At 48.4% G+C, this 10,639-nt stretch overlaps 1 protein-coding gene across 7 annotated transcripts in view; it reads right to left on the bottom strand.

Moving 5' to 3' along the window:
* Window positions 1-903: 903 nt before the first annotated feature.
* The window catches only part of NDST4 (N-deacetylase and N-sulfotransferase 4), a 98,007-nt gene continuing 88,271 nt past the window's right edge, over window positions 904-10,639 (bottom strand). For all 7 annotated transcript variants that reach the window (XM_053941306.1, XM_053941308.1, XM_053941309.1 and 4 more), the window contains 6 exons: window positions 9,666-9,840; window positions 8,498-8,668; window positions 7,414-7,523; window positions 4,518-4,620; window positions 3,752-4,269; window positions 904-1,562 (listed from right to left, as the gene is read on the bottom strand). In XM_053941306.1, coding sequence (XP_053797281.1) covers window positions 4,150-4,269; window positions 4,518-4,620; window positions 7,414-7,523; window positions 8,498-8,668; window positions 9,666-9,840 — 679 coding nt within the window. In that variant the 3' untranslated portion in view covers window positions 904-1,562; window positions 3,752-4,149. The remainder of the gene's footprint in view (window positions 1,563-3,751; window positions 4,270-4,517; window positions 4,621-7,413; window positions 7,524-8,497; window positions 8,669-9,665; window positions 9,841-10,639) is intronic.

Below are 10,639 nucleotides of genomic sequence, written 5' to 3'. Positions count from 1 at the left end.
CTCTCCTCTCCTCTCCTCTCCCACTGCACACAGGAAAAGCTCTTTACACGAACAGATCACTTCACAAGTTTGTTTGGTGCTTTCAGGTTTCCAGGTTCCAGGAGGGAATAGTCTGATTAATGAATTTTGTGGCAGTAGTAAACTTTTGGAAGAATTCTGCTATTGTTTTATTGAATAAGATTGAGGCAGGAAATTTGCCAAGGCCTGGAAAGCCTGATGGAAAGCCAGCAGATTTTTAGGGCCTACAAGAATAGGGGCCTAAAAGTTTGGGCTTTTTTAGTTCTTCTAAAACAGATTTAGACTCCTAAAATACTTGGAAAATTTAGCTACCTTTGAAAATTTGTCTACAAGCACCAAGCAGACCTGGAAAAAAAAGATAAAACTTGTGGTGCGATATCTGAAATGTCATTTCTACTTTGCTCAATGATAGAAACTCTCGGGAGGTGGAATTTGCTATTCTGGGAGGTTTGTAGAAAGAATCCTCGACTCTGATAAGATTTAACCTCATTCTGACACAGATCAGTAAAACAAATGAATATTTTATAATAAAAAATAGAAGCATTATGAGATTCTAGGGAGGGAAAACAGCTGTCTCATACTTCTGAGTGCACACTTTGAGAACTTTGCAATAGCTGGAACCAGGGCCTGTTAAGATTCTTCAAACAGAGCAGAAGGAAATTATTTTTAATTAGGGCAAGAGCTTGCTTGGGGCTGCACGTCCCTCTCCTGTGGGGTGCAGGGAGGCCAAACTTTGGGAGGGCAGGCCCAGGAATTGTGTGTAACAAATACTGAAGGGTCAGACGTGCCTGGGTCCACGTGCCCGCCTGGGAGGAAGAGGAGGAGGAGGAGGAGGAGGAGGAAGAGGAGGAGGTCAGTGGCAGTGCCAGGAAATCCCACGTTTTTGGGGCTGCTGTGCTGAGGGCGGGTGGAAGCCCCGGGGAGATGCCGGGGCAGGAGGAGTTGGGAAGGTGCACGGTTTGAAATCCATGGCAGAGGCCGTTGGAGAGCAGGTTTTGGCTCAGGAAATGGGAAAGAGGGTTTAAGGAAAGAAGCAAAGCTCTCCCTGTAATACACCATCAGAAGTGTTTATTCTGCAGCAGTGAGAAGAACCGATAATCAGGTGTGTGCACATCAATTATTTAAAACAATTCCAGCAAATACAGCCCTTGACCTCCCTCATCACCCCCACCCCCCCCAACAAAAATACTTTGAGTGATCAAAATTTATTTTAATTCCTTCTGCTTCAACACCAAGTGTTTGTTCAACTGGATGTGCTGTCGTCACGTAGGAGGGGAAAGAAAAATTTAAAAAAAAAAGAGCTTGGGCAAGACAGTGAAGTTTTTCCTCAGCTCTATCAACAGGATGTCCTTTGTTCTGAAATACTACAGAAATCATAGTAAGTCTTATAAAAGTTATCCAGTCACTGGAGCACTGAACAATTCAGAATTTGTGTTGCTTGCAAATACTTATTTCTTTTTGGCAGCTTTTCTAGACAGGAGAGTGATGGAGGAATCGAGTCCATGGGCAGGTCCACACCTTTGCAGTCACACTAAAAGGATGAACTGAAAGCACAAAAAGAGAAATAAAGACAGTGTAAGAAATGTTGTCTGATGGGGAAATTCCTGTCCCATGAACACAGAGTTATGTAAAAGAAACCCCAAACTTAGCCTTATTTAAGTACAATAAAATCAGCCATGTGGTCACTGCTGATTTATGTCCCTGTGCTGTACCTGTTTGACACAGATGTCACACACTCATATTCCTGTTAGAAACACTGATTTTAAGCCCATGATAAACATAATTCGTTACTGATGGGAACTAAGTGAGTGGTTGATGTCTCCCTTTTGGGGGCCCAGCAGAGAGGAAATGAGCACCCCACACCCCAATCGTTCAGGGGAGGAAAGATCCCCCATCTCCCTGGCTCAAAATGGGGAGAGGGGGGAAGGAAGAGGAGAAAACACTCAGCTCTTGATTCTGCATTCAGGGCACATCCCCACTGCCTTATTATCACATCAGAGAGCCTGGACCCATCAGTGCTTTCATTACACAACCATTTCCTCCCCCAAGAATTTCTAATTCTGCCATTTTAATTTGTTTGGGGGACTCTCGGCAGCCTGCTCCCCTATCAGAGCGGAAATTTGGTTTATTAGACAACATCTCAGAGCAGTTAATCCTGCAACTTTATTTTAGACCTTGAGAGGTCAATGCATAATTTAGAGGGGTTTGGATTCTGTTCTTCTTGCCTCTCTCAAAGACAACCTCAATTATACGAGCTCAGCTTTCCGAGGGCCAAAGCCCTGCTTTCATCATCAGCTCTGCTGCCAGGCCCTGACTCCCCTGCCTGGCCCACAGGGTCACATCCTGGAATCCTCCTTTCCAGGGGAATGGGAGCAAACTGCAGCTGCAGCCCCCTGCAGGATGGGAATCCCGTGGCTTACAAGCAGGAAAGAAGGACCAGCACGATCTTTCCCAGCCACAGCCCTCTTGCCATCAATAATTGTTTCATTTTTGTGGCCTTTGTTTTGCTGGTCTGCAAGGATCCCAACAATGATGTGGTCAGTGACAGAAAAAGGCATAAAAAGCAAAGGAGATCATTTCCAGACAGTTCACAAAGGCTCCTGTGTCACATGGTGGTCCAAAGAAATCCTGTGCTGATGGCTCCTGTTACAAGTGAAGGGAATGAAACTTGGGAATACTGTTATTTCATCTTTGTGACACATAAAGAAGTCAATTCAAATGTCAGTTCTCAATGGAACACGAGATCTCTCGGAAATGTGAGGCCCATTCAGACTTAAAAAATAACAGTGAGGTATAAAAATATCCAGTGGATTTTCAGGACATGGTGCCATTACAGAGCTGAGAGTTGGAGACACAGACCTCTTTCTAAATAAAAAGCTAAGAACAAGAAATAATTTTCTGGATTCTCTAGTGTTTTTCTCATCTCCTTGAAAGGCTCCTGAAACCAATGTCATGTTTATTCAGCTTTTAATCAAGAGTTAGGCAGTCCTCTTTTAATTAAAGCTGAGCCAATTTTAATGCATTTTAACAGCTATAATTCTATCAAATGCTCCATTTAGATACTCTTCTCTGACCAAGCCTGACTTATCCAAAGCTCTCATTACTCCAGTCATCTGTGGTGTTGCCAGTGCTCTAAGATAAGGGAGTGTGAGTTTGCATGTTACAAACACAAATACGTGTGTTCACCACTTCCAGATCTGAGGAATGGCCTCCGTACAGGACAAGTAAGGAGTTTCTGCCCAGCCTTGCTGACTTTGCCCCCACAGCTCTGAGAACCAAGCACAGTTCATGTCATATTTTTGGTAAACCACCCTTCCATTTCCCTGTGGGCACAAAAAGGAGATATTTAAAACTGAGTGTGTCTGATCTAGAGATACACTGGGTAGATATTCAGGAATGAAGATATGTATGTCATACACGTATATGTGATATACAATAACTGTCTTTGTCCTTTCACCTCCAAAAAAGTCTACAGGAAGAGTTTGTGCTTCAGCAGACTGTCCTGTGTCCAGAACATTTCAAAAGGTAATTAAAGTTATTTTTCTGCACCGGCTTGCAGACTGAGACCCTAAATGCTCACCCAGTGCCTGAAGGCTTCAGAGCCACAGCGCTGCTTTGCAGACAGAAACCGAGCTGTCAGAATTAGGCTATCGGCGGCGCGCTGCTGCGTGGCCTGCTTGGCATTTGAAAGGATTTGAAAACAAAAGTGGGAAAAGCCCAGCGCGTGACCAACCTCCCAGTCCAGCGAGAGACGTTCCCATCCTTCGCCCGTGTCCTGCCAGACTGCAGTCCGTCAGTGATCCGGGCTCCGCCGGTGCTCCGCGGGGCTCCTGGCACTTCCCGGCGAAGGGAGGGACGAGGCTCCGCGCGGCTCCCGCCCCGGAGCCCGGGGGTGCCGCCGGCGCCTGCCGGGAGCTCCGCAAGGGCTCGATGCCGCTCCGCGGGCAGCACGAGCGCGCCGACAGGCGTCGGCCTTGGGTCTGGGGCTTTTTGACTTATTCTCTTGCCGTTTGTCCGGTTTCGCTGGGAAGAGCGGGGTCCGTGAGGTCCTGTCCTGACGATGCCGAGTGAGCCGGAGGAGCGGGGGGGGTCTGAGCGGGCAGGAATGCGCCTGGCCGGGTCCCCCCGGTGCTACCTGACCTTCTGCAGCTCCTGCCGCAGCCAGGAGGGCAGCGGCTGGCCCAGCCTGTGCAGCAGCTTGGACAGCTCCACGTTGTGCTCTCGGTAGTAGCTCGACAGAAACGCTCGGGACTGAGCGGGGTGGGGGGGGAGAAAGCAAACCAAGATCAGGTTAAAGGAAACCCATCCCACAGGCAAACGTGCTCTGCTGCCGCAGAGCGCTCTCACCGGGGGAACTCTATGCCCTCTCTTCCAAAGCTCGAGGTTCTGATTTTTAAAAACATCAATCCAATGAAAATGCAGCAAAGAAAAAAAAAATCCGTGTGTTTATTTCGGGCCAATATTAAAACTGCTCCCATAAATCTCTGAAAAGCCCTTACCTCTTGGTCCATTGGTGGGTATTTCCGACCTTTGCTTTTCCCCAGGCACTTTGTTTTCCCTCCTTCCAATAACTGGCACCAGAAGCCTTTCTGAGGGTCGAACCTGTAGAGGATCATATCTTTTAAAAGACCTTGCTACAGAAACATCTCCTGGCTCCTGAGACATCAGTGTCAGCCCACAATTAGTGCTGCACACATTCCTCTAGATGACTGGAATTCTGAGGCCAGAGTGGGAAACAGCTTTCCTCTCCTGTGTAAACTCTGGGGATTCATTTTTCCCCACAAATCTGCCTTGGAAGTGCCTAAAGGCAGGAATGTTCCCCCACTGTGCTCTACCTGCACTGGCTCATTTCTGTTGTCCTTGTCCAGCACACAGGGTGATGTGCAGGTCTCCTAAGGAAGCGCTGGCTGGGTGCTGATGATTTAACCCGCCTGAAGAAGGAGCGGGCTGCTCCCTATCACTGCATCTAAAGACCATTTTCGTTCCTAGGATGGCATTGTAGCATAAACACTGTCTTAGCAGCCTTATCTGAAACATGCAGTTTGATTGTGATGTCTGAAATGCAGAGATAGAAGAGGTTTGGATTGAGGCTTGGAAACACGCACTCGCTGAGGAACCAAGGGCACGTGGCGTTGGGTTTGGAATTTACTGCTGTGGGACTTGCAGCAGGCATAAAACATCCAAACGCTGCACATTCCTGCTGCTCAGCAGATGTTTGAGAAGGATGAAGGATAATTGGCTGGAACAGAGAGTTAATTAGTTACACACCACCTTTCTGCCCCTGCTCTGTCCCTGCGACATGGATGCACCTGCAATTTGCTGCTGCACAGAAGTGGGCAAATTTCAGGAGAAGGGTGAACCTTCTTCATGGGCTTTTCCTTGCCCAGCCTATTAATGCAGCCTGACCTTTGTTTCCTGAATTGTCTCTGTAGCTGTGTCAATTAAAAACAAATAAATCATTGATTAAATGGGTATATTGATGATAGATTAATTTCTGCTTTGGCCTTTCCCATCTGCTCCTTGCATGGTGAAGTGCTTTAGCTGCCCTGCATTAATTTCCCAAGAGGAGCAGCAGTATCTGTGCTGAGTAAAAGGGAAACTGCAAAACTATGCCCCAATCTCTCTGCCTCAGAAGGAGATTATTGAACATTATGAAAAGGATCTGCAAATTTGGGAAGGGGAATAGAGGGTGAGACAGTTCGGGCTGAACTCAACCCTCTGCGTTCAGAAATCACAGAACTCTCAGGGCTTCTGTAAACGTAATTGGGCACAGTGGAAGTATTTATTTAGAAATAGTGATAGCCCTAAGGCTAAAGCTACAGGGGAGCGTTTTAGAGCTGTCAGCAGAAATCTTTGGAGGCCTGGTTATCTTCCCTTCCCTGCAGAGTAAGCCTGGGGGAGAGGCAGGGTTTTGGGGAGGCAGTACCGGATGCCAGAGGCAGGGAATGCCTGCGAGGGCAGAGCCAAGCAATGTCACCATGAGGATCTTTCTCTCATTCTCTGACAGAATGTAGCAGCCCTCCAAGGGAGAACATTTTCCTAAGCGCACTCCTCTCATCTTGTGTTTTCCTCGGGCCTTGCCTCTGTGTGCTCTTTGCTCCCCTCCCATGGGGAGGGTTCTGCCTGGGTTGATTTTACTCTCCTGCAAGACTTTCACGTAATTTCACTCAGGGTGATGGACTGGTTGCTCAGTGTTGTTCACAGGTCTGGGTCCTTAGGCTGCTTCCTGACACCTTTAAAAATGTGTGGTGGGCAGTTGTTAGGCAGTAATGACTAGGAACAATCCTATGCCATCTTTTCCCCTTTGACAAGCCCTGCCAGAAAGCAGCTACACACTTTAATGCATTTTCCCCTTCCATCCCAAATCCGTGGAGAAGTGTGTGCTTCCACAGCACATTTGCATTCTTGATGCCTCTAAACAGGGAGTGCATAATTTTATGGATCTGTTTACAATCCATTTTTCCTGTCCAAACCAGTATGAGAGGCCAAATTTCTTCCTGCCGTGCGACTCCACTGACTTTAATTTAGTTCCAGCAAGGAAGATGTATGTCTGTGGGTGTGGATTTTAAAAACCCAGCAGAAGGCACTGCAGATGTGCAGTTGTGAGTTGTTCAAACATCAATAGCTCAGCTCAGTGATCAGACTCCTCCTTCCCTCCATCCTCTTTGGAAAGCAGTGACTTAAAAAATTGCGTTCTGAAATCCAAAATTCTTCCTCTAGAAAAAGGTTTTGGCAGAGCAACTTCCTTAAGCACTGAAGTCTTACTTTGAACCTTTGATACAAAGAAGCTGAACCCTGCCAGGAGAGGAACATTAAATGGTAATTGCAAGCAGAGAGGAGCAGTGTGGGGCAGCTGCAAAGTCCATGGTTGTGTTTCCCTCAGGAGCAGCCTGCAGGGAAGGTGAAGCAGAGGCTTTGCTGCTTCCCACTCCATGTGCTGGCTCAGGGGCTTGGAAAAGCAGGGCCAGGCTTCCCAGCTCACGGATATCCCAGGGTGGGGCTGTAAGGAGATGGTGATCCTCACACAGGGAGGCCCAGGGCAAAAGCTTCTTACAGTTTTCTGCTGGACTAAGAGGGGAGAGGGGAATTCAGCCCACTCCCACCCCTGCAGGAGTCTCAGTGGTTCGTGGAAATCCAGAGGGGAAAATGGGATTAGGGAACGAGCGCTTCTCACCCAGCCTCTGCCATCAGGCTCCTTTGGAATGGTAAAGCCAAACTTGCCACACCTGACACTCCAGGCTTCAGCTCCTGGAGACTGATGGAAGAGAGCCCCAAGCTTCTCAAATTATTGTTCTCCTGATGTGTTGTCTGTTTGTAATTAATAATGAAGGGATCCTGGTGGGAGGGGATGTACCCTGGGATCGACAGGGCAGGTGAGAAAAGGAATACACTCACGTTAGGGCTTCGGAGTAATTGTAGTGAGGAGAGACTCCCAGAAACTTCTGCACTTCATCCATCACAGTAGCAGGGTCACTTCTCAGCTGCTGTCCATCAATAATGAGCAACTGCAGGGGTAAATATGGCACTGATTTGGAAACAGGACTAAGGTTAATCAAAAATGGCATTATTTCACTTCTGTGACAACCTGGACTTAAATTAGCACATGACTTTGTACAGTGCTAAAAACATTCATGTGGATGAGCTCCTTTTTTAGGTTTGCTTTTTACTTTATTGAGTTGGATTTGCATAGGTGGGCACCTTGTAACTCTGTGTGTGCACCTTGTTCAAATGCAGGAGTTAAACCTCCCAAGCCAAACCTGACACTCAGACAATTCTGAGAAGAAGAGATAAGGAAAGGACATAAAATATTGTTGAGGTTTATGATGTGTCTGTGGGAAATCTCGAGGAGAGAAGGCAGCAGCTCCAGGTGAGGGCAGAGGAGGAGCCCAGGGAACAGGGCACGGGAAGCTCAGCACCCTCTGCATGCTCAGAGTTTGCCAGGACATCCCCCTCTCCTTTGGAGGGGTAAGCTGGGATGAGGTGGGCGAGGAGGAGACGTGGCCTGTTCGCTCCCAGGGCAATACTGCCCTTGCTGCCACCTCAGCATCTCTGGGCAGGACTCCCTCCCCATTTACAAAAGAGCAGGAAGGCCAGAGAGGGAAGAAGGAAGTAAATGACTGACTGAGATTTTCTCCCTTCTCCTTGAAATGGGATTGACCTGCTTCTCCTCTCTGTAGTACAGCTGAGGCTGTATAAAAGGAGAAATTTCTGCAAGAAGGCAGAGCTTCTAGTTCTTTTTGTTGTTTTTTTCCCCCCAGGTCCCTGACAAAGTAGGCAACGCTCAGCTCTGCCTCCTTTCAGCAGAATTCTGTCCCACCAGAGCAGTCTCTGGGGATCCTTGCTGGTTTGCTCTCTCATGAAACAGCCTTTTGCAGCCTTGTCTTACAGTAGGTGCAGACATGGACTGCCATAGGACCATGTCCTTGGATAAAGACCGCCTTGGGCCGTGCCGAGGCTCGGTGAGCGGGGCGGGCCTTACCTGGGAGGCCGGGAAGTGCGAGAGCCACCTCTGGATGTGCAGCGCGTACCAGCCGGGCGTCAGGCAGCGCCTCTGCAGCGCCCGGAGCTCCGGCGGCGCCCAGGGGCCGCAGGTGATGACTTGGTAAAAGTTGAACCGCAGCGCAGCGGGGTCCTCGTGGGAGCGCTGGTGCTGGGGCAGACACGGAAATACGTGGCACCGGGATGCTGGGGATCGAGCCCGAGATCCTGCGGGAGCTCCCCCTCGGTGCCACCTCTGCCGGGCAGGAGAGGGATGGGGCCGGGGGAGCAGCGTGGGGACACCGTGCAGCCAAGGCGCCCCCGGGCAGCGGGGAGTCACCGCCGTACCGCTCTGCCTTGGCAGCTGGGAAGGTGCCAATGAGATATTACCCGGGTGCAAACTGCGGCCCCTGGCCACGCTTTGTTCCTTGCAGAACTGCCTGGCAGGATCAGAAATGATGTATTTCTTGCTGTTCCAGCATGATTAATCCGAGTCTCTTTTAACGCTGCATTTATTGTTTCCTTTATGTGCTTGCCTACGCCATTTTTCACAAGCATGCATTCTCGTTTCATTATACATTTCTCTAAAAACAGAATTTTTAAATAGTGCAGATTTTGTTATGGAAGGATGTGGGCTCAATGAAAGGCAAGGAAGAGCATCCTGGAGTTTTCTGGGGAAAACAACAGGCTTGCTTTTGTTTCCGAGGAGAAAAAAAAAAAGCCAGTGTCTCCAGTCACAGCTCTTTTTAACTCCTTGGAAACTTCAGGAGACACTGGGTCCATCTGTGCACCGCACACATTGCTGAGCTTACACGCTGGGGGAAGGGATGGGGGCCAGACCCTCAGCACCAAGAGCTCTGGTTCCCTGGCTGGGCCACGCTCCTCTTCCCTGTGCATCTCCCTGGGCTCGGGGCACTGCTCCCCCTCTGTGCCCTGCCAGCTGTAGTTGAGATTAAACTGTTTGTTTGCAGCTGGTGGCACCTCTGTGCTGGGAAGTTTCATCATTCCTGACACCGGTGTCATCCAGCTGGCATCCAGCACCCTCCTGCTCCCGCGGGGTGCCAAGGCTGTGCCATAACTCCCATTCCTTGCTCAAGGACATGGATTCCCAGCCCCCATCCCCTGCTGCCGGCTCCACTGCGCATTCCTCGGGGCAAAGGATTCCCTACCTGGTACCAGGAGTACGCGCGGTCCGACGGGTCGATGAGGATGGTGATGATCTTGGCCTTGGGGATGAGGGAAGCAGCTCTCCTGGGAGCTTCCTCAGAATGGAAATAGTTGGCACTTTTCTCAAACAGGAGGTCGGTGGTGGCGTTGGAAGGAGTGGGGAAGAATTCCATGTACCTTGGAGGGGAAGAGACTTGTCAGAATTAGCAGCAGCACAAAAGGGTCATGGCCCCGTGCTTCCCATTTCATGGTGGGTGAGAAGGTGAATTTTCAGACATAATTCTCAAGAAGGAAAATTGAATTTTTCAGCTCAGCCCAGACTGGAGTAATAGGAATGCATCTTGGCTCTTAGGTGGTGCCGGTAATAGCTAAAGCCCTCATGAAGTCTGGTAATTAGGTTTTTCCTGTGATGGATGGGATTTTTGCTAATAACTGCAGTGTCAAAGGGATATCTTTCACCAGTTTGGAGTGAGTTCAGTTTTAGCTGCAGAAAAAACATGGGAAAGCTTCAAAATGTCAACATTTAATGTCAACATTTAAATGTCAAACTGTTTAATTTTAACATTGTTGAAGTACTTCATTTTGGAACTGACATCTTTGCTTTTGGACGCTTTCAGAATGCAAGATTTGAATTTTGGCTTTGAATGGTCTTTTCCATTTAAAATTGATTGGATGGATTCTCGTGAAGAGATAAATGGAGCCTTACTTCATGAAAAGCCACTTTGGAAGGAACAGAGTGTCAGTCAGTGCAGCTACAGCTATGACAAGACAGAGATGTCATTCAGCGTGAAGACAGAACTCATGACAGAACTGCCTCTTGCATGCATTTGTGTGAAAACTCACAAAATTCTTACCGTACTATCTAAACAAAATTAGGGGCTTGATTAAATGTCCCATCGTTACCAATTAGATTCTCTTTCTATCTGATAATTCCAAGCATAACGAGTTCATCCAGTGATTAAGGCAATGTCACACC

This window comes from Vidua chalybeata, chromosome 4 (genome assembly GCF_026979565.1).
Source record: "Vidua chalybeata isolate OUT-0048 chromosome 4, bVidCha1 merged haplotype, whole genome shotgun sequence".
In the NCBI taxonomy this organism is placed as follows: Eukaryota; Metazoa; Chordata; class Aves; order Passeriformes; family Viduidae; genus Vidua; species Vidua chalybeata.
The sequence above is the reverse complement of the archived record's forward strand: the minus strand, read 5'-3'. Positions and strand labels throughout refer to the sequence as shown.